General features: G+C 41.7%; 1 protein-coding gene across 1 annotated transcript; it reads right to left on the minus strand.

Moving 5' to 3' along the window:
* Positions 1-177: 177 nt before the first annotated feature.
* evla (Enah/Vasp-like a) lies at positions 178-24,349 on the minus strand. Its single transcript, XM_055159926.1, has 13 exons — positions 24,006-24,349; positions 10,945-11,113; positions 10,141-10,321; positions 7,722-7,779; positions 7,582-7,646; positions 4,974-5,206; positions 3,089-3,201; positions 2,690-2,717; positions 2,570-2,603; positions 2,340-2,400; positions 2,209-2,266; positions 2,076-2,133; positions 178-1,311 (listed from the first exon to the last, which is right to left on the minus strand). Exons 1-13 carry the CDS (start codon positions 24,008-24,010, stop codon positions 1,274-1,276), a joined length of 1,101 nt encoding a protein of 366 aa, XP_055015901.1. The 5' UTR covers positions 24,011-24,349; the 3' UTR covers positions 178-1,273.
* Positions 24,350-24,359: the final 10 nt, after the last annotated feature.

Raw genomic sequence — 24,359 nt, forward strand, 5'->3', positions numbered from 1 at the left:
GTAAACCGTTTGTGTCTATTTGAGAACCTGATAAGGGAAAGGGAAATGATCTCCAATTCCCCATTAAGCTACCAGGAACAAGATAAAGTTAATAACTGAATGATGATTGCTGATCGTTCTGGCTTACTGCTGTGGATGAAGACTAAGAAAAACAAGGGCTTTGACACATGTATTGAATGTTTTGAGCTTCCAGGTTTAAAATCCAAAAATAGTTGACAAGAGTGGAAAGAAGAGTTTTTCAACCAAAGTCCACCTGCAAACACATCTCCACTTCTATCACATAATTCTAAACACATTCTGATCCATAGGCAGCAATGACCCCTGCGTACAACCAGAGCAGAGAATCCTCCTAGAAACAAACCATGAAAATAAATGTACCACCGTCTGCTAACTTGTCATTCTTTTCTCAAATGAAAACAAACATATTGAGAGCTAGGGTTTCATGCATACGTGGGGATTTACAAAGCAGAGACAGACAGAAATTACATACTGTTGTTCTAATGCCAGTGAAAGCAGGTGGCACATTTACAACTCTGGGCCTGTTTTGGCAAATTATCCCAAAGTCCAGCCATTTTTGAACATTCAAATAAACTCTTGCACTTGAGTTGATCAGTAGATTGCTTGAAATTTTCAGTTTTTAGGATCCCATTATGTGTGCAGGAAAAGATGTTAGCCAATTACAGTTCATATTTCAGTAAATTAAAGGAGACAGAACATTGGTAAAGGAGAAGTATGAACATTGTCCGGGTGGGTTTAGGGTCCCTTCCATTCAGAGGATCATAGAGGGTCCTGCTCCATGTTGCTCATATTGTGCTTGTCTTTGTGAAATATTTATGGCCTCAACAACAACGAAAAAACAGTCCAAAATATAAAAGACTGACAAAAAGGTGTGCAAGTTTCCTTTTGCCCTCTTAAACTCATTGATAAAACACGCATTGCCATGAACAGTATCATAATAAACACCACATTTTTAAATAATAAAATGGTAAAAACTTAAAAAAAAAAAAAAAAATTCCTTTGTGGGACTCAACAGAAGATAAAGAGTTGCACAGGGCTGATTGCGAGTGCTCCAGCCCAAATGTCCCCCCATGGCATTGTATTCTTCTGCCCATCATGTGTCCCGTTTCTGTCCAGCAGACTCTAATGTTGGCACAACATCTCTGCGACGTGCACCGCGGCAGAGAGGTCACAGAAACATTGAGAGAACATTGTTTGGTCCTCGTGTCTGTGAGTCCATCGGCCGCTCCTGCCTCTCCACTCCTCAGACGCTCCATTAGGACGTAGTGATTCTGCCCATTTCCTGTCTGATGGCTGCAAACAAAGATATACGGGACGTTTTTTAGGCTTTTTGTCACAAGCCTACCATCTCTCCAGTCAGTTTGATGATAATTACTGTTTGTTTCTATGTTTTTTTCTTTCTACGCAGTGTACTAGCTTAATGCCAATTTGAAATCAGGGTAGGAAAATTAATTTTCATATATTTGTTTTGCAAATTAGTAAACTAAAGTTAAAGGTGCACTTGAAACTTTTCTAGCGGAAGGTCCGTCCCCTGTTTGTCTCCATTGAGATGTTATAGGTCTGCCTTACCTCCTTCAGGGAAACATGCAGGCAACGTTTTTTCATATTTATTCTTATTGTTTTTAACAATCTATGATTGAAAAACCATTGAGATGGAGTTTAATGACATATTGTGGTACATTCCAAGGAAAGCAAAGAGAAAAGCACTTGGTGAAGCTTCTAAGAAAGGGTTGTGCATGTATAAAATCTACTGATACTGGACATATATGATGAACAATGAGTTTCAAATACACCCTGCATGTCCCCTTTGGTCACCCTAACACTGGCGAGATCCTTTACTATAGGCTGTTTTTGGTGAGACTGGGAAATTAGAAATTTGCATTGTTGTTTGTTATAAGTTTTAATGTAGCAGAGGAGGAGTGCACCGATCCTTGTGCTCCTTCTCCTCTTTCAGAAAACTTCTTATGTCATTGGAATCACATGCTGTGTTTGTGTAATTTTGTGGTTTGTAGATTTTATGACATTTCATGGTAGAAAGAGCTAACATGTGGACTTACCATGGATAATTTCATCTTTAACCTTATGCAACTCACGAACAACTTCATCCAAAATTTCCTGCAACATATTTAGTCATTTAGTTTTAATTTAATCAGTGTATGTTTTATGGTCTTTACAGCAAGATGAATTTACCTGCTTCATACGGTCAAAATCTGAGTCTGACTCACTAGTGCTACCAATGGGTCTAACTCTGGAACACAAAGAAATTAAATAATTAAGGTACCACACATTAATATTAAAATTACAGTTTCCTCCCCACATACCTGGATACCAGTGAGGACTTCTCAGCAGAGTTTGATCTTTCCCAAGGCTTTTTCACAGCATCTACCAAAATAATATTATATTATAATCACATATATATATATATATATATATATATATATATATATATATATATATATATATATATATATATATATATATATAGTTGTTGTTATAGTAGTTGTATAACTGTAATTTCTTTTTCAGTCATTTTAAAGTTGATGTTTCTTACCTGTTGAGTTCTGCCCCCGACCACTCGAGTCATCCTGCTCAAAAACACAAAAACAGACACAACACAATCACACAGAGACAATTAGCGGGTTAATGACTTGCTAAACAAACATTCACTTACCTCATCAGGTTTCTCCGAAGCTTTCCTCCTGTGAAGATGGACAGCACATGTTACAGGCAAACAGAAAGACACATAAAAATAAAGGTCAGTCATTAACCATAGTGAAAGTTTATGACCACAGTTCATAGCCTGTAGATGCATAGATACCTTTATGGACTGTATAAACAATCTAAGCAAAATATGTAAAAGTTCACATCTAGGAGGATTAACACTACAAAGACTGAAATATTAATCAACAGGTTTCTTACTCTACAGACTAAAGCATAAAATTCCTTATGTGCTAGCAGGTTCTCCCACTGAAAAAAGGAGAGACATCATCACCAAAAATGTTCAACCTTTGCAAAGCCTGATTTCCATTTTTTAAAATGATTGTTCAGCCTGGGTGTAGAGTTACTATACCTGCGTGCGAGTAAGGCATTCATCTCCTGCATCAGGCCCTCTCCTCCACTGCCGCTGCCCCCACTGGAGCGGTTTGAGTCAGCTTTCCCTGAGCCGGGCGGACTGCTCTCATCCTGCCACACAACAGGCACAGCAGACATGTCAACTTTGTGTTGTTCAACTGTCCAGTAAGACATTTAAATAAAACTCAACAGCAAATACAATTAAAATGGATGTAAATCTGCACAGCTTTGGTGATTTAATGCTGGTGAAGTCCAGCCCAGTTTAGACCTGAGGAGTATTACTCATCACTATTTTCACACTGATATACAGATGTCCACATGGTGCAGTGTCATCAGAGTATAGACTCTTTAAACGCATTGTTGGGAGTAACGCGTTAAAATAAAAGTAACGTATTACTGTAATGCATTGCTTTTTGCTGTAATGCAGTAATGTGCATTAGCATTAGAGGGGGAAAAATGTAATATTTTACTTGGTACAAATGTCAGTAATGCGCATTACAAAGCTTGTTTTAACCTGGATTGGAGTGGTGGGTTTTCTTCATATAAATTTGCTAAAATCACCGCGATATCAGCAGTAGTGAAACGCCGGAGGTGCGCCTGCGTAGACCGTCGAGTGACTGCGAGCGAAAGGACAGGAGCAGAACTCCGCGCTCCATGGGGCAAACCGCAGCTGATGCCCGATTGCGCCTTGCAGACACCCTGTGCCACGGGCGCGGGGTTCTCTCAGGGGCGGTCCTAGATTCCAAGTTCTAGTCCAACATTAGTCCTGGTTTGGTCCTGGTTTAGTCCTGGTTTAGTCCTGGTTTAGTCCTTGTTTAGACCTGGGTCAGTTCTGGTTTAGTCCTGGTTTAGACCTGGTTTAGACCTGGTTTAGTCCTGGTTCAGCTCTGATTTAGTCCTGGTTTAGACCTGGTTTAGGCCTGCTTGAGTCCTGGTTTAGTCCTGGTTCAGTTCTGGTTCAGCTCTGGTTTAGTCCTTGTTCAGTCCATATACAGCGCAAAAGTTCAGCATCTTCACAGTTATTTTGGTAAGAGTAACTTAAAAGTAATGCAGCAGTAATGTAATGTTATACATTTTAAATACAGTAATATTGTAATGTAACGAATTACTTTGAAATGACAGTAACAAGTCATAAATAACGCATTACAGTTTTAAAGTAACTTGCCCAACAGTGTTTAAACGTTTGTAAACAAATACATTCTGTATTCTTGAATGGAGGCAACTGGAGTTGAAAGTGGAACATAATATATTTTCAATAAAAATAATGCATAAGTCTTTTACTTTTGCACTTTTTCAGAGTTGCTTTTACAATGCCATGCATTATCCATTCACTCCATATGTGGTAGTATGCTACTGCTGTAGCCACATCTGCCCTGGGCAGACTAACAGAAGAGAGGCTGTCAATCTATGCCATTAGGCCCAATCACCACCAACAAGTGTGCACACACCACATTCATACTAAGTAATATGGATAAAGTGCCAAAGGACAACAACAGTTTTTGCTACTGGCACCTACTGTGGCACCTGGAATTTCCAGCAATCTCCCATCCATGTACTAACCAGGCCGGCACCGCTTAGTTTCTGAGAACTGACAAGATCAGGCTTTGACCAGGAGAGATTAACTAACCACAGAATATCATAAAACATGAAAAATCAATGTTGGCTTTTGGCACATGATAACCATTCAGATATATGTCAGTTATAACAGAGCCTGGATTATAAATATTTAGTAACATATTTTAAATTATTTGATTATTTAATAAGAGATTTTGACAAAATCCAGATTTTTTTTTAGGTTTCACAGGACAAATACAAAAGTGTGGGCCCACATTTTTCATGTTATCTACATTCTATTCTGCCACTGACTCATGCCCGATACTCACCCTTTGGACTTTGCGTAGTTTGGCTCCTGCCAGTGCTGCAGCTAGGCCTGAGGGCTGAGGAGGCCCAGCCGGCCCCCCAGGAGGGCCCCCACCTGCGGGCAGAGGTGGAGGCATAGGAGGGGGCACTGCCATGGGGGGCGGAGGGCCCGGAGGTGGAGGTGGGGCTGGAGATGGCACTGCTGTGGGAGGTGCCACAGAGAGCATGGCGGGGTGACCGGCTGAGACAGGGGGGCCTGAAGAGCAACAGGGAAGGACAAAATCTAAGAAGAGCCCTTGCTGTGTGGAGAGATACTACTCCCAGCTCCCCGAGCAGCACCTTAGGGATTCAGCGGCTGAGCTCAGTACCATGTCTACTATTATCTATTCATATAAAATTACTTCAATCAATGTGATGCTCTAATTAGGCAAATTAAAAGTCACCTTTTGGAATATCTGCACAGTCCTATACTGTATGTATGATAAAAAATGTGTTTCTTTGTTTTCAGTTTGTGATACACAACCAATAAACTAAACTAAACCAAACTAACCCTTCAAATAGACTCACAAATAGAAGAACAGGAACCGTATCTTTTACAGTGACTGTTTAAGGACAGGATGGCCATAGAAGTTAATTCTTTCAAAGGACACCATACTGAATAAACATATAGTAAGTGTAGTTGCCTTTACTTAAGATAAGAGATGTGTGCTGACGTGTTAGTGAGTGTTATGCACAGGATATATAGCGCATGTGACACACTTGGGTATTGTGGGGTGTGTTCAGGAGAGCTGAGAGCCTCTTAACATTATGACTCATTCTCTCTTTCTCACACAAACACACACACAGACACACAGCCACACGCACGCACACACACAGACACACTGACCAGCACGGTTTAGAAAAGGGCAACAGGATGCAGTTTTAATGCAGTTTTAAAGAGTGAAAGACATCTCCCTTGTCAAATATAAAGAAAGTACTAAGTAGCTAAATCAGTAATCCACCTACCCTTTAATTTGGATAAAAGATTAAAAAAAAAAACAATACAAATAAATAAATACATTCTGATAGAGTGACATCATGTGAAAACAACATCCAAGATGTCTTCCCTATTTAAAATGCTGTCCATATGCCAAGTTCTAACCCCTGTGTGGACCTGTGACTGGTACACACTTGCACAGAAAGTACAAGCCCGCCTCTGCCTTGGCTCCTTATACTTACTGCTGCTGGCCATGGGGGGCTGCAGGGGAACTGGGGAGGGGGTCTCCTTGGGCGAGCCCCCGTCAGAGGCAGTATAAGAGGGGGGCGATGGGGCAGGGGGCTGCTGCTGATGCTGGTATACCAGTGGTTGCTGTGGCGATGACTGCAGTTGCTGTGGTGACGGCTGCTGCTGGGGGTGAAAGGTGGGATACTGAGGTGGAGCATAAGGTGTAGGGCCTGTCGGGGGGACGGGGTCACAGTATGGGACAGGGTCCTCAGGCTGACCGTTAGTATGCTGCTGGGGGTGTAGCTGCTGTGGTTGGTGTGGAGGGGGCTGGTAGTGTTGCTGAGGCTGGGGTGAGTAAGCAGAGTTAGGGTCCAGGGGTGGGGGCTTCATCCTCACCGGGGGCAGGGGGTGGGCCACAGGGAGAACAGGTTGTGGGGGAAGGCCCTGTTTGACAGGTACAGCCATCATGACTGGTGGGGAGTTAGAGGGGGGCATCTGACTGTACATTTGCATCTGTTGCAAATGTGATGCAGACCAAGTGCCATGTTTAGGGGGCAATGCTATCTCTGGCTGCTGCTGATGGTGGAGGTGGCGAGCAGCCGTGGGTGGGGACAGGGGGATCTGACGGACCTGCCGGCCCTGGGTGCTCACCCCAGCCTGCACCGGGGAGAAGGCAGAGGCTAGAGAGGTGGACAGCTGCGCCTGGAGCTGAGCCTGAAGCTGTGACTTGTCCTGAGCAGGGGAGGGGGGAGAGTCGGAGGCCACACGGGCGTAGGATGGCGGCAGTGTGCTAGCGCGGAACTGTCTGTACTCGGGAGGGGTGTCGGGATGGACAGGAGGGTTGGACACTTTGTATTGGAGGGTGGAAACGACTGACAAACAGAGCCACACAGATAGAGACAGACAGAGGTGTGGACCACGAGAGGAGGGCAACAGACAAAGGAAAACAGAAAAGAGAAACGTGAGCAGATGAAAAGCAACCAACTGAGCAACCAAGTAAGTAAAGATGAGAAAAACAATAGCAATCAAAAACAGAAGCTTACAGCAAATAAGAATAAGAATCAACTCATAATCATCATAATCAAAAAGAACAAGCAGCAAAATGCAACATGACTGAGCCATGGTCTGAGCTTATGGCGGCCGGCGCTGGAGACAGTGATGGCAGTCGAGCATGTTGCAGGACGGGGTCCTCACAGGACAGGGGACATGTGCTTCAGGGGACTGGGGCATTCATGTGTGCATGGGTAAAGCATACACACACGGTAGGAGCAGTGACTCTAGGAGGGGACAGTAACACCATACACACCCATACTGAGCTGTTACTGCGCCAGCACCTAGAATGTGCCATCATTAGTGCTGAAACCAGAAGTTTTCTACCAGAGCTAAGATACCTCCTGAAGCTGTACTCGTGTTTGTCTAAGGCTCACCCGATCCTGATGTGCGTCTCTCCCTCTCCTTATGGGCCTGCTGCATCTGGTGCTGCTCCATCATCCTGTTAACCATAAGGTGTCCTATCATGTACTGAAGAGTACACACACATTGTGTACATAAAGGAAACTGTTTTTACCTCCTTTGTGCCTCGTTCTCCTCTGAAGATGGTCCATTCTGACGCTGAACAATTGGACCTGAACATGGAGAGACAGACAAAAAAATTTTCATAGGATACAATATATAACATACAAAGTGAGTATTAGCAAAACTGATGTATGAAATCCTATACATGGTTCTCATATAATTTCTGTAAAATCAGGGGTCTAAAAACTGCCCACTACTGTCCCAGTAGTGGGACATTTGTCATTGCCATCCCACCATCTATCGACACATGCAGCCAAGGCAGAGTACCAGTCATTAACATAGTGGTGGAGAGGGTGAGGCCGTAATCACGTTCTTTTCATTAACACACAATCCAGCTGACTCCTCTGATGTTACTGAGTCAGAGCATACAGAAATAGATAAAAGCTAAGGCTAACTTAATCCATGATCTGTAATGCAGTTTGTTAATAGTGCTAATGCTCTTCTTTCATGTAAGATGCCATGTCACTGTACAGCAAAACCTAAAGTACTTTTATATAATTATGGTCATGCATTACTTTTGGATATACTTATGCTATTCTCTGTTTAGTGGCTGCTCAGGCCAAAAGCAGAAGAGCCTTGAACACTTCAGAAGCAGCAGAGGAGCATGCTGTATGAACTTTGATGTCATCGTAATTTATAAATGCACAGATGTACCAGTTCAGACTGCTGACACAATCACTACATTCATGTTGATATGAGGCTTACGGCAATCAGTGTCATCATGGTGATGGTATAAACAGGAAGCTAAATGGGCATGATGAGACATGTTTAAGAACTTAATTAATCAGGCTTAATCAACAATTCTGAATGCCTTATCAGTAGCACATCATTTCAGCATTTAGCCTGAGTGTCACTAATACAAGTCATCTGAGATGTCTGCCCTGAAACCACAAAATATTTCCACATTGTGTAGCTATACAGCCCACGAAAAACATCACACCCAAACCATCCAGAGGCTCAGAGGCTTAAAAGAAATATTAACAAACAAACACTAAGAAGCACTAGGGTATCCATGGGACTACTCAAAATAACGTGACATTTTCAGACATCATGCTGGGTGGATTGAGACCAGTGTCTTTGCACCATCACAGCTCTAAACTTACTGAGAAGAATGCGGGCCGATGACACCCGCCTGAGGCCACCAGGGGACCCTTCTGGAGTCAGCATTGTGGACCGCTCCCAAAGCCAGCAGGTCACAGCACAGGTCTCTGTGCTCAATCATTACACAATTCTCTATGAACACCAACCACAGCATTGCCATGGTCTGGATGACGCAGTCCAATGCGCCCAAAATAAAGAGAGGTGCCATGTAAGCTCAGAGCAGAACGACATCCCGGCTCTGAGCGGATATTTTAACTCTGCGAATGATAGGGCAGTCACATGGAGGGAGATGACACCCCAGTAAACCAGCTACACACCTCCTCTGCCCCCACACACATCTTATAAGTGTCCTGTAACCAGAGCTGCACACAAGTAAAGCAAGAGAGGGGATGGGTTGAACTTGTGCCGGTAATTATTATCAGAAATTAAATTTCTCTAAAATATAGCTTGAATATAACTGAATTGTGATGACGTGGAAAATATTCTGTTTTGCTAATGCAAGTATGTGTTTGCCATTAAAAATTCTGGACCATGCTACTGACTGTAACACTTGCTTTAAGTGCCTTTTAAAAACTGCAGTACATGAAACCAACCACCAGATGGAGGCAACATGAACTTCAAGATTGTATTTTTATTCTACTCTCTGACTTCAGAATGAATCTGAGCTCTTTGGTGTGTGTACTATTTGTGTTGTATATACTATATACATAACTAGTTCACAATTATAATTAGTCCATCAAGGAGTTAAAATCCTGATTAAAAAATTTATTTGTTAGACTGATAAATACAAGGGGAAAACATGATGAAAATTAATGCAGTGGTACAAAAATATACCCTTTTTAAAATGTGCACAGTGTAGCTTTTCTGGTAAAGGGTTCGCCATTTGCTTGTCTCTGTGAAGAAGCTGTTGATTTTTCTAAAATGTGTTAAGTATGACATTAAATGTATCTATCTCTATGGGGACAAAAAGCCAAAGAAGGCAGCACCTGGCCAGGTTACAGGTCAGGTCTGTGAAGAGGCTAGCCCACTCACAATAAGGATGCATGTTTTTCAAGGTATTTTTGAGCAATAAAAGTATGCATAATGAAATAAATGCAAGATAGATAGATGTATAATGCTATACTGTGGAAACATTGCAAGCAAAGCAATGACATCTCCATGAAGACAAGCAGTTAACAGACTCTCCTCCAAAAAAGCTACATAGTGCACATTTAAAGAGTTATCTTCATAATTACACCTAGGTGTTGTTTCCTCAATCAGGGTAACAGTGACATCTATGGGTGTGTGAGAGTCAGTATGCAGAGTATTACCTCCGCTGTCTGGGGAGCTGAGCACGTTGAGGGCAAACAACATGGCGTTGGAGAAGGTGGTGGCCTCCTCTTTACTGGCAAAGTTGAGGCCATAGACCTGTCGCGCATCTCTCCACTGATGAAAGGTGGGTGTGGCCTGGTTGTACTTCAGCCCCTTCACAATTGAGTAGTTTATCACCACCTTCACCAAAACATAACCCAGAAAAGATAGTTAGACCCTTTGTTCAGATCCAATGCAAACAACATGACAAAGGTACAATACTTTATAATACATTTCGAACATGTAACGTGACTCTCCCCACAACATCACAGCTAACAAGCGCAATCAGAGATAGCAACCTGGTCCCCCATGAGGCATCAGCAGAGGCAGTTCATCACCACGGAAACAGCTTATCAGGAGCCCAGCCCATACTCTGGTTATGTGTGTGCCAACGTGTGTGATGATTGGATGAATATTTCAGCCAGCAGATGGAAATTGCAGAAATTGCCTACCCTTTATAATGGCATGACCTTTCAATTGACCTCGAATGACCTTGGATAATCACCAAACTTTTTTTGCGGCATCGGGCACGGGGGCTTCCCCACGTATCAAATTTGGTGACAATCGGTCCATAAATGGCATAAATGGCACAGACACACACACACACACACACACACATACACACACAGGGTGAATACAAAACCTGGTCAACCCTTTGGGGACCAGGTAATAATATGATATATGAAGATTTGGATATTGTTACGTCTTTGGAACACTTTGTAGGAAAGGTTTGTGGTGATGGCAGGTGGCGGTGCAGTACACACCTGCTGATCCTGCAGCTTGACCCCCACCACTCTGAAGGTGTTGTTGGCAGTGTTGTGGTAGATGTTGATGCGGCTGAAGCCCTGCTGGCCCGGCTTGATGGGCACCCACTTCTTACTGGCGTCATCGTAGACCATGACAGAGGCCCGGGCCTGGCAGATGCTCTGTTCACTGCCACAAACACAAAAGACATTCTTATTAGAAAAATAATTAGGCATCAGAAGACATCTTATTGTTCTACTAGACTGCATTGTATTTGTCTTTACATTAATAGCAAAATCAACGTGGATTAGTCAATAACATTTTAGAAAGAAATCATTTAGGATTCTCTGGTCTGCTCATTAATCTACAACTGATAGTCGATTGTATAGCAATTTAACACAAATAACACAATAACATAATAAAACAAATAAAGAAATGAAAACTTTCAAAACGTTTCTGAGAACTGTAAATATGTGTCAGTGTTAATTGGACCACAATTCTCCACAATTTTCCTTTTTAACTGGTAAATAAAAAGATGAAAACACATGCAAATGTGAAGATAAATTAGCATCACTGAAGCATTCAGACACTATTCATTTTATACAAACTATCATGAGTGAGTCTGACCTCTAGTGGAAGATTAAGATAATGCACATGGTAAGAGAGACGAGTCAAAGGCTGTTGAGTCGAATTGAAATAAAATAAAAGTGCTGATAATTGATGATAGAACACTGTCCCCTTATTTTTCCCAGTGCAAGTCTAGAACAAGCATCACTGCAATACTGGCATTTATATTCAATCAGTACAGTCACAGTACTCCATAAATGATGGAGTATGTTTAAGAGATAACTACAGTCCACAGTCTGGACTTTTACACTGGAAAACAGAAAAAATGACAATGTAAACATCTGGATCACTCAGTTCTTCCCCTTGTCCCTCTCTCTCATTTCTCTGTCACTCACACACACACAAGCACACACACGGATATGAACACGTGAGAGTGGACCATTGAACACTCAAAGCTTTACTGTGGTATGGACAGATCCTGGTACCACATCAGAGAGGGAGGGGCACATGCAATAATGATACACTGCACAGAACCAAAGCACAAGTCACAGGCCCATGACATAGGAGGCATTTGGTTTTAAAATGTATAACTATTAAGGAAAGCTATCAAGACTCAGTTAATAGTAAATGAATACAGTAATCTGGTTAAACAAATGGCAGTGTAAATAAAGCATAAAATAAATAAATAAATAAATACGAGGTGAAATATCTCAAGGGAGAAAGTAGAGGAAGTAATCGAAACATTGAGAGACTGTGAATCAGTCATGTTTTATTGTCAGTGATACAGTTGTGTTTTTTAAATCGAAAGTCATCAAAAGCATGTGATTTGGAGCAGAGTTTGGATGAAGAAATATGACTATTTTCTGTGTTAAATAGTACAGGTTACAGGCCTGTATTTTTTATTTGTATGAAATCAATACTAAGAGCCATTTTAATTATGTTTTTGGATAAAATCAAGTTGAAATTTGAGACAGATCAATATGAGAAAAAAAATGTGATACATTTTTCCGATATCACTCAGTTTTAATGTAATAACAACTTTAAGCAATTGATGGAGAAGGATAATATTCATTAAGCTGTTCCCATACACACAGGAATAATACAGAAAAAAATACTCCAAACCCTTTTATTAGCTTGCCATTTTCATCCTGTTTCTCTAATCACTCAGTCTAACTTGTTTATAAAAACTGTAGCATTGACTTTGACAGTGAGCTGTGCAGTTACTAGGATCACAGGAGGTCAGGTGACACAGAGACCAGCCTAAGAGCATCACATGATCCAGTGAGCATCACTTCTGCCTCAGACTGGGAAAATGTCAGCAACCGCTCCCAATCACATCACACATCACATTCACTGACAGTAAAGAGGACGCATGAATAATAATCTTAACAGATACATCAGAAAGGCCTATAAGAAATCAGGAAGGCTCACAAAACATTGGCACACAAGACTGAAGTAACAGTGGTGGACCCATGACACCACCAATGGTTTCATTACCACAGTAAACAATTTATATAGATGCCATATGTCTACGCATGAACTAGCCTGAAGAGCTGCATCTTTCAAAGTGGTGAAGTGGACATTGTAATTACACACCCACACTAGACTATAATATTGGACCATACTGGTCCCAAAATAACAACCATGCTGTTCTGCTGAGGCCATCTTAGGAAACACACTACAGCACGCAACTTTACAGCCGCTGCTCTGTGTATGAGTCAGGTTCATCAGGAGTAATAAGTTTGTTATTGTTATTGACAGGAACCAAAGCATCCACAATAAACCCACTGAGTCAGACAAAGAGAGCACATGCAACTGAACACAGGATCTTCTTGCTGTGAAGTGAAAGTGCTAACATGTTGTGTGTAGGGGTGTGTCTCCTCCGTAGGGGCGCGTCTGTGATGTCTCCTGCAGGGGCGTGTCTGTGGGGTCTTCTACAGGGGCCTGTTTATGGGGTCCTCTGCATATGTGTGTCTGTGGGTTGTGTCTGTGTCGTCTCCTGCAGGGGCGTGTCTGTGTTGTCTCCTACAGGGATGTCTGTGGGGGTCTCATTTGGGGAGTGCCTGGCTCTGGCTGTTTGAGAGGCAGGATTACAGACAGAGGCGATCATTTGCTCAGCTCAGTCTTAAATCTAAATTAACCAGGCTTTAAGAGTGGCACAAGACCTCTAATCTGCAGCACAGGGAAAGTAAGGAGGCCCAGAGGGACTGAAAACAGCACAAGAAAGTTATTAACCACAAATGGTGAAATCTGCTCATTTGGAACCCCACGTAAGCGCTCTCATCTCACTTAAAGAATAACTGATACTCTTCCACAATTACTGAGGCTTTAATTACACCAGATCAGGTCACAGAAAGCAACAGGGGAGCTACCAAAAATGTTACAGTCTCTGATTATAGTAATAGTAGATGTTGCATACAGTCTATAAAAATTTAAAACAAAGACCACAGAAAAAAATGTATAAAACAGTATGAGGCATCATAGCTCCAATAGGCATAACATGGCTCCACCAGCACATGATAGATAGGAGGTTGCTCCAAATCACAAATCTAAATCTATAAGTAATTCTGTCTCCTCAAAATGAGGCTGATCGCTTGCTAAATTGGCCCAACTGATTATATAGGCAGTACTTTTCACTGTAGTTAATTGTACCACTATAACCTTGATAACATCACATTGTGATGGAAGACCTAAACTGAACGGTCCACGCCTTATTAAAGTAGGCTCTGTCAAAGAAATTGCACCCATATGAAGAATCCACTGTGTCTGTGGCCCTCTGTAGCATATTATGTTTCAATATGCAGTCCTCTGAAAAAAGGTGTGTACATGCCTGGAGTACATTACTCAACAACAACATATTTAGAATTTCTGTCCTACAGGGTTGACCAAAAGGTAGCACATCAAAAACAGGTTGCTGTTTTGTGGTGTCCACAAAACAGCTTCAAAAAGTAAAAAAAAAAAATATATAAACTGAATGCGACTATACCATGTCCATATCAGCCTGAACCTGGATCACACCACTACCACATCAAAGAGCAAACACAGTGACCCTACTATTGGCAACATCACAGAATATAAGATAACGATATAAGACCAACCAGTTAAATATTGTACTGTACTACATAACCCCAAAGCTGCAGGGATAAATTGGGAGGTTGTGCCCCTCAGGCCTTCCTCACTAATGCACAGTCAGTTCTGAACAGATTGTTGATGCTATAATCTACAGCTATGATATGAGCAGATTGAAAAAGCGTAACCTTTAGCCCAATGCACAGACACACAAAGAGGTCAGGCATTGCGTTTCTCTGGCATTAAAACTGTATAAACTGCTTTAATGTTCTTATGTTCTCACTCTTGGAGGGTGGCTGATCCCATAATGTGTCCGTTTTCAGATTTGCCTATGACCTAAATATTTGTGGGCATACAAGTCATCTGGAGGATATAGTAACTCGAAAACCCATAAAAACTGAATCCATAGGTCTAATTTGCCTACACCAATAATGAAGGGGTAGGGTGAGCCTCCACACCCACAAGTTAGAAATAGTCAGTGGTTCAGAACAGCAGTGGGTAGGGCTGCAACTAACAATTATTTTAGTAGTGGTTGGACAAGTAAAACAAATATTTGAGATTTTTGAAAATACATTTTAACCAAATAAAAGTTGAAATATGGTAAGTAACTAGCTAGAGAATACTTACAAATATACTAAATTATTAATAAAAATCAGAAATAGTTTTTTTTTTTTTTTCTTACAATTTATTTTAATAAAGCTTAAATAAAGTGTTTTAGAGTCTGTATAATCCACATAGGCAAGGCAAGTTTATTTGTATAGCACAATTCGTACACAAAGTAATTCAAAGTGCTTTACAGAATAAGAAATACATTAAAATCATAATAAAAACAAATCAAAACATAAATAATCATGAAGATTAAAATAAAAAAGAGAGACATAAATTGGAGAGAAGAGTGCGGATAATAACAATTAATACAATACACATAATAACAATTAATATGATTATGACTATTTTAATGGCCATAATTGTTCCGATTAAACAGCTCTGGTAGTGAATCAGTGAATCAGTACGTTCTCTGGCAAGTATTTTAGAAATTTAGTTTTTTATTTTGTTTTCAAAAGCTGCAACACTGAGATGAACCACTGAACGTCAGCAATGTATAGCCCTCAGCAGCATGACAGTCATTGATTGGGGTTGCCTGAGTGTAGACACATCCTTACATCCTTTGAAAACAACAATAATGAACCCCTCACTCCATCAGAAAGAGATCCCACTCCTGTGCTTAGACAAACTGACCTGTGGAGAGTGCAGTGGCCTGAATGCTACGTTTCGCCAGGAGCCATGAGTGCATTAAAGATGTATGGAGCCTTTACAGAGAGGAGCTATTCAGAGAGCTGCTGAGAGGAGGAGCAATGGTCTTCAGACACCTTTCAAGGGATAACAACATCATGGCAGACTCCTCTCAAGCTATAGAACTCATGTCATTCATGTTCTGGTGAAAGGCTGCTGTATGTCACAATTGCAGAAGAAATATGTACCTATAAATGTTCCAAAGCTAGGCCTGTGCGATATGTCACAAATATATATTTTGAGCTGAGATCACAATTCACAAATCATCACAATTTATGCAGTTAGTATCTTTTTTTCTGCCTATGGTACTGAGAATTTTTGAGAGTTCACACCTCACTCCAACTGGTTAAATCCACCTGTCATTCAGAGCATGATGGAGGCAGACCAATAGTATTAAATATAGAAGAACTAAATCACAATATCATCAAAATACTTATTATCTCAGGATCAGATCTCTAGTCTACATAAGATGAATTATTTTTTGAACAAGCTGATGGTACAGAGACAAATCCAAAAGAGGAGTCCGTAAAACAGCAGAGGAAATGCTTTCTTGAACTATAACGGATACTTTTCACTATACCGCTTTGCTTTTGCAGACCACAATGGGACCTCTGCATAACTTTCACTTTTCGCATGTTTTGTAATTTCATGCTGTATATACTATGGAGAGCTCCTAATCCAAAACAGCCTGTGTGCCTGTGGTAAATGACCGTTTGTTCAAGCCAGATTAAGACTACAGATTAGTATTTTGGTTGAGATTGAAAATAAAACAAAAGATGGAGCTATGTCTACTCCTGATAAAGCATAACATTTATTTAACAATAGACATTTTCAAATTATATCTTATCTAGCCAGCACCCACAACTGTTGACATTTCAGTTCATTCCATCGCTATAGGTCATGAGATAGAGTCGGAGCTTAGGCTAAACAGTGTGCAGTAGATGGAGGAGAGACAACAGACCTGCGGCTGATGTGATTGTAGAAAAGTCCAGAGTCGCTGACGCTCTGAGGGAGGCAGTATCGTAGTATCTGAATCCGAGGCCCATCCATGATCCACCTACACCCAAACTAACACCAGAGGGGCTGCATCACCAAACAGGTCCTAATCCAAGCCAATGCCTACACAGCTCTTCAATGTCAACTCTTTAAACAAAATGTGGCAAAAAAGCCGGCAGCATTCGTACGGTCCACTCGGTAGAACAAAGAGCGACAGACTAGGATGAACTCGGAGCCAGATGATGATGATGATGATGTACTGTGGGCACCCAGGGGAGATTACCTCATATCCGTCTGCCCCTCGCCTCACCCACCCACTCACATTTATGGACATGAGCCCCCACCCTCCAAACGGGAGCAGTGCTGAGGTGAGGTCTGAGGACACATGGGGGTTCAGCATCACAAATGGAAAAAGCCATACAAATGCAGCTAGTGAGTTTTTCTGCTCAAACTGTCTCGTGGTCAGGGGTATTTTGAATTCATTTTGCTACAATTTTTAGTTGGCACTCCATCACTAGGTGCTTAGTAGTACTGACACGCCACAGCACAACAAGAGGGTCCATGAGCAGATTAATTGACATCCAAGTTTGAATGATGGCAGAGCAAATGGAAAAAAAAGATCTTCCCGTATATAATTTATAATAGCCTACCGCCGCACACAAGTTTTGTTCAGTTTACAAAACATCTAGTTAACTTATTATCTAGTTTTGGGGAAATTGGATTGTTTTGTCTGAAAGGAGTCTGCAGCTGGCCTTTGACAGTTGACATTGAACAACCACAATGACTGATTTGATGAATGTCAGTATTTCATCTCTTTATGAAGTGCTAATAAAACATATACTAGGGACAAGCCATCTTCTCTGTGACAGCCATAAGAGGGTGGTAACAGGATCACATATGCTCCTGTGACCCTTGCCCTCCATGAGAGGCTCACCTCAAATGCCAGCTAACAAGATGTCATAGATGAATGGATGGCTTGGAAAAGACTCAGTATGTTTGATTTTACATGGATCATGCATCCTCTCTAAAGACCTACTCTATAAACCCTCTCTGCAGACCTTCTCTGTAGACCCTCTCTCTCTCTTGGACCCCTTTGGTGCTGTGAAGATCCTCTCGTCCTCTCATTCTTGTGCATCTGAATAGAGCAGCAGCCCCATGCACAGGAGGAGTTGCAGAATCAGCTGACCACTAAAATAGCGTCACTTATTCATGATCCATGTGCGGAAGCCAACAGGCCTTCAGGAAAACTGTCATTCCCACTGCCATAAGTACAATCTGGAGCACACCCCTCCCCCAGCGCCTCCAGCTCACTCGCTAATCCTCATCCTTAAAGGAACACTGCTCCGTTCACCATCATTCGGAACGAAAACAGAAATACGCTGAAGCAGAAGAATATCTTGTTTTTTTACAGTAAAAAAAAATTATATTTTTATTGAGTGGGCACAGTATTGAAAGACTTGGATGTTAGCTCCTTTCTGTTCGACATCACTCAGCAAACCATATTCTGTTGATCCACAGACTGTAGCCAACAGTGTGTGGTGTATTATAATCTAATTACAGGAAATCTTAAAAACAAAGGATTAACAGAAGGTGAAGAGTAACGGGCAAAACCAACTGAATTTGATGCTGTCAAAGACAATTATATTTAAACATGACCTAGATCCATATTAACACAGTGGAGTGTATTTGATTCATTGCATAAGTTATTCACAGCACTAAGACTCTTTTGTGATAGGAAAAGTAGAAGGTTCAGGCAGAATAGTACATTTATCCCTGTAGTATGCTTGCTTCTGTCATATCATGGCATACAGCCAGTGGACAACAATACAAATGAGTCTCTTGATATTATTTTGCAGCATGTTTTTGCAGTCAACATTACTGAAATAAAAGGTCATTTCTCCCATAACAAAACAACTAATAATGACACATCAAAGAAGGAGTTAAAGGCACAGTATGTAACTTTCTGGAGGTGACATGTGTCCCGCGTGATTCTATGGAAATTGAAAGTTAAAACCATACTTCAAAACATTTTTCATGAATAATGTTTTATATCATACTGTGGAAAATTGTAGCCAAAGGAACAACATTTCTATAGAAACAAGCAGGAGGAGGCTCTCCTCCAGGCCAAACAAGAGTCAGGTTTGTGGAGATGGAGGCCTGCTCAGAGTAAGGAGGATGCATGGTTTTCAGTGCAATAAACATGACAGACAACAAGACAGCTAAAGTTTTTGTTCAAGTGGCACTTAGAGAAACAGGGAAGCAGTAAAACATGAGGAAGAGAAGTTTCCATACACCTCCACAACACATTGAGTAATAATCACATCAGTACACACTAATGCTAGGACACAAACATAGGTTAAATAAACAAATAAATAATTATGATTAATGATTAAAATGCTATAATACAATACTGCTTCAAGATATTGTATGCTCCGCTACTGAAATTTTGCTAAAAGTTCCTATGGGTAAGCAGCTAGTTGCAGAATTGGGGTCCTCACACTGGGGTCCTCACACACACTCCAGTCCAGTGCACCCTCTGCTGCTGCCTCCTGGACTGGTGCAGGGTCCAGTGGATTACCAGAGGGCACACAGCTGAAAACATCACAATTACATGACACCTCATTTTCCCGTTGCGCACTTAAATCCAGCCTCTATTCCCAAGTCATCTGCCACCAGTGACCTCTTCCCGTCATGAACATAGTATCTAGGAAAACTCCTCAAAACTCAGCCAATAAACAAATACTTTTCTTCCAACAGCTGTATGCAGTAGAAACAGAGTGAACTAAGATTTTCCCTCCAGAGCGTGAAACAGTTGCATTATTTAACAAAAGTGCCAGAGAAGAAGATAGAAACCTTCTCCTCATAGGACTCTAAAAATGGAATCTGAGACAGGAGGGAAAAATCGCAGCAAAGGGAAGCATCATAAAAGCACATTCCAAAAGAGGAGCTGTTTTACCCGAAGTCGTCCAGGGAGTACATGGCTCCAAGTAGTCGCCAGGAGCAGTTCTGAGAAGGATTATGGAGCAGAGGGACGCCAGCTCAGCCACATTCTGATCACATCCTCCCCACAGCACAGCAGAGCGGAGCGGAGGCGAGAGAGGAGTGAAGGAGTGAGAGCGGAAGACCAGGAGTGAGGAGCAGAACAGGGAGCAGGTCATGTGACTGATGCTGACCAATCACAGCACCCGAAAACTGTGACTGAGCCGCAATGAAAACACAGCTTTAAATTCATTCAAGACACCATGAAGAGGGCACCCGCAAAATGATATAAGCAATAAGCTGCTACCGTGAGGTCTGAAGATAAAAATAAGAGAAATCATTTTTACAGGCAAAACTAATTAAATTGCCACTGTTAGAAATTGATTCTTGGTCATTCTGGCTCAGGTTTATACAATAACAATATGTATAAATATTTAGATTTGTGTATTTTTGCAGGCAAACGGTTGGTCTCAAGTCTTTATATGAAATATTAGTCAAAGGTATGCTGGATATGCTTAAAAGTACTTCTGTCACAGTTTAACCATGTTATAACAATGTTCCCTCATCATTAATTTACATGAAAAAAACAGGACTGAGTCATACACATTATACACACTAGAGTTAAAAAACTGTTCAGTAAAATAAAAACACGATGAACATGATTAGCCACTGCTGCTTGCTATGGAGAAATGCCACTAAGACTACTACCTATTATTTAATACTTTAAAGTTATAATAGGTCCTCTTTATTAACAATCCAACAAAATCTCCCTATTGACCAGTACATTAGTTGCTAAATAAAAATTTTATTTAAAAGCCTTTATTGTTGAAGCATTAAAAACACACCGACACGTGAGTGCTTGATATTTTTCTTTTTCTCAATGACCCGCACCCTTTTTACAAGCGCCCTTAGTCACATGGATACCAGCAGCTCCCTGTCTCTGTCTATATTAATTCATAGTAAAAATCAGATCATATTCAAACTGCGTGATTTATCATCAACACTTTAAAGTCGTTTCTTCTCACAAAAACACTCAACTTGTTTACTGTGACATTGCAGGGCCACAAACGTGCTGATTATATTCCCTAACAGACTCATCCCTACACTGGCCCGTGTACTGCAGCTGGACATCTGGAGCAGATCGGAGCAGGAGGATGAAGGGAGGAGAGTGTGAGACAAAGCCCTGGTTCTTCTGTGGTTCCCCTCGACCCCTCATTAGAACTCTCCCTCAGTGCTGCTCCATCTGCTCCAGCAAATGTATACCATTAAGCCTCTTTACACAGAAGCAGAAAAAACAAAGAGCCAACCATCAGATAAAGATTAGCATTTCACTTCAAGAAACAGTAAGGCGGCTAAAGCTTTTTTACAAGTGGCACTTACAGATAAGAGTTGTTTGCAGTTTCAAGGCTCCATACATTTTTCCTGTTTTATTTAATCTAGTTAGGCTTGGTTTTGGATTATTAACGCATTATATATGGTTTATTCAACAGTCCTCACTGAGTGTTGATTGAGACCTGATTTAGTCCTGGTTTTGCTACATCAAAGACACTGGTTTTAATTGTATTATGGCTGTTTTAGACCTGGGCTAGTATAAATTTATATTTTTTGAGGTAAACAAAAGTTTGACAATCCCCAATGTTATACACTGAGTTTGGGCTCTATATTGACTGGATTGTTAGGTAATGTTAAAGTCAGACACAGCAGAGATGTACTATCTGCTGGAGGTTTATGAAGAGGTCACTTGATAGCACCCACATGACCCTGCTGCAGCCCAAGGACACATCATGCGAATAGATCCCTTGTAACGATGTATAGAATATGCCGGAAATGGACAGATTAGAGCAGCACAATAGTGAAACATATAGAACTACACTGTCATGGCTCCTGGGTGATGTCATGTGAGGCCAGCTTCATCGCCGCTTCACTACCTCATGTAGACTCCTGCAGCCAGTCCTCACAAGGGCTGAGGATCAGGAAAGAAAGAGAATATGCTGTTTGAGGAAATGGGACCACTTTGAACGTCCATGTCTAGTTTTAGTTTATCTTAATTTAGCTTTGGTCTAGTGGGTTAAGTTTAGATTTTGGCACTAGTTTGATACAGATAAACAAAGTGTTTTTTGTGCATTGCCAAATTTTCAAACTGCGAAAGGAGAAGCATCTATATAAAAAGTTTCTCTCACGAAACACTTTTGTAGTTAGAACAGTGAAGACAGTGAAGTGAAGCAAGGATAGACTGCCAACAATAATCTTAGCAACGTTTACAGCTCTTTTGTCCAAATAAAATACTGCACTATTGGACACAGATATTATTAAATAACTGAACACTACAATATCATAGAAGGTTATGAGGCGATAAGCAACAGACAGTAGTTATCTGCAGAGAGGGAGAGGTCTGAATCAGCTGACCCTCAGCTGAGTGGGGCCTAAACTCTTCTCCTCTTTCGTTTTATGTCGCTCTATTTTTATTTTACTGCTTTTTGAAGGAACCACATAGCTCCTCTTTTTCTCATATTTTGAGATAAACTTTTATTACTGCACAACATTAGTTACCTTAATTAGGCAAAAGCAATTTGTAGGTGAATTCAGAATGCACCCTTTTCAGCACCTGCAGTGCGAGCTCTAGCTCTTCAGTGTTTTTGGGATCAGCTGCAGTTGCTTCCTGCAGACTCTCTAATGCCACTTCTCATTTAATTCGATGAGTCACAGATTCACAGACATTCACAGCCCCACTCTTTCACATCCTAGTCCCTTGAAATAAACAAAATATGAGCAAGCAACAGAGGCCAACCCTACCAAAGTCCATGTCTAAGAAAGCTTCTAATGTCTTCTGACTATAAATAACCATATGCACATACACAGTGCAGAGACAAAAGCACATGCACGCCTCCACAAGAGCTGCAAAGAGCCAGTGATGCTGAACAAACACTGTTCTGAATCCCTCCTCTTCGTCTGCTTTGTGTGTAGACTAAAAGAGGGACTTTTGGAGCTGCCACTGGCCTGCAGGCCGACTGCTGCTTTGGTACTATGACAGAAAGCTACAGCCCAGTCCCAGTCTGCACAGAGGATACATTTTAATGATCTGGATAAGATGCCCATAGCTGCATTGTATTGGCTTGCATAAACATCCCAGGTTAGTTCCATGACCCTGGTGGGACCTTTCTGAGAGAAGGTTTTTCATCATTTAAGATTAGAAAATTATTTGTAAAGATTATGAGACTTACATCAAAGAAGAGACCAGCTGTTATAGTCAATGGGAATACTGAAGAATGGGCTAATTATTTAGTTATTAATGACAAATTATTTCACTGTAATTTGCCAGTGCGTTTATTGTAATTCTCCAAAATGTTTCTATTGACAACCATTTGTACAGTGCCCACAAAGGTAGGGGTCACTAATAGAAATGGGCTATGTTGTTTTCGGCCTTGCACAACCTGTAAAAGTATGGCTGGGGGAATTGTCCAGGATATATACAAGGCTGTATGAAGTCACCCAGGAGTCGAACTACAGACCACAGGGATCAAAGCTCCTCCACAAATAGACGTGTGGCAGACAAAAAGGGGACTAGGCCTCTGCCTTAGTGCATGTTTTCACCGCACATGATGGAAGAATGGCTCAAAATACCGCTCAGATATAGACACCAGTGGATCTGTTACATGCCGGGCCGACGGTGAGGGATGGGGGTGGGGGTCTGCTAACCTGCCTGGCAACCATCACAGAACAGTCACAGCAGACGGTTAACACGGCGTAGCCCGTGTCCTCCCCGTGACAGCACGCGCCGATTCCCCCGCGAGCTACCTTTACCGTGATGCTGCCGTTTCCATGACAACATGACCGAGCCCGGCTAAGACCATCGTTCATCCTTTGGGCGGGTCCAAACGTGACAATGGAGGGCTAAAACCGGGGAAACGGTGGATTTGGTGCGCACGACTGCTCTTGATTGGCTGTTAGTGTAAAGCTCATTGTAAAGAACAATATATGCGACGGAGGGCCTGGGTGGGCCCCACAGGACCCAACTGGTTTTACATGTCGATCGTAAAGCAGCAAAACAGAAGTACAAAACTATCTTATGAAATGTATCGAATGAATTATACGATCATGAATGGGGGAATATGTCCCCTCACAGATGGAGCGGAGGCTGAGTGTGGAGCGCATCTGTCATGACGCATGGCCCGCTTACCTCATGCTCTTCCTCCGGTATTTCAGTCAAAGATGATCCTTTTATACTTTCTATTCAGGTTACAGGTTTATAAAAAGGTCTTTGATGCTATGGAGTTCCACAGGAAGGTTAGATGGGCTCAGGGTGGTCTCTAAGCCTGGAGAGGAGCCCGCGCGGCGGCCGTCTGCTTTGTGCTCCGTTGTCTCGGCTGTCCACGCGCACTGCTGCTCCTAGGGCTGAAGATCCGCGCGGCCATGTCCACGAGCAGGTCCGCGGTGAACGGTGGATATGAGCAGCCGTCTTCTCCAGGCACGGTACTGCTCCATTCACGGTGTTTTGGTGAGGTGGACAGATTTGGGGTCCTGCTAATAGGAG

This window comes from Boleophthalmus pectinirostris, unplaced genomic scaffold (genome assembly GCF_026225935.1).
Source record: "Boleophthalmus pectinirostris isolate CB_2022bp ecotype Guang Dong unplaced genomic scaffold, ASM2622593v1 HiC_scaffold_10, whole genome shotgun sequence".
NCBI classification, from domain to species: domain Eukaryota; kingdom Metazoa; phylum Chordata; class Actinopteri; order Gobiiformes; family Gobiidae; genus Boleophthalmus; species Boleophthalmus pectinirostris.

Excerpts from the sequence above, each read along its gene's own strand:
- evla (XM_055159926.1), bottom strand. Across the intron at positions 10,322-10,944 it reads TCAAGCTGCAGGATCAGCAG|GTGGTGATAAACTACTCAAT; the intron begins GTGTGTACTGCA and ends GTTTTGGTGAAG. Across the intron at positions 7,780-10,140 it reads CAGCTCCCCAGACAGCGGAG|GTCCAATTGTTCAGCGTCAG; the intron begins GTAATACTCTGC and ends CTCCATGTTCAG.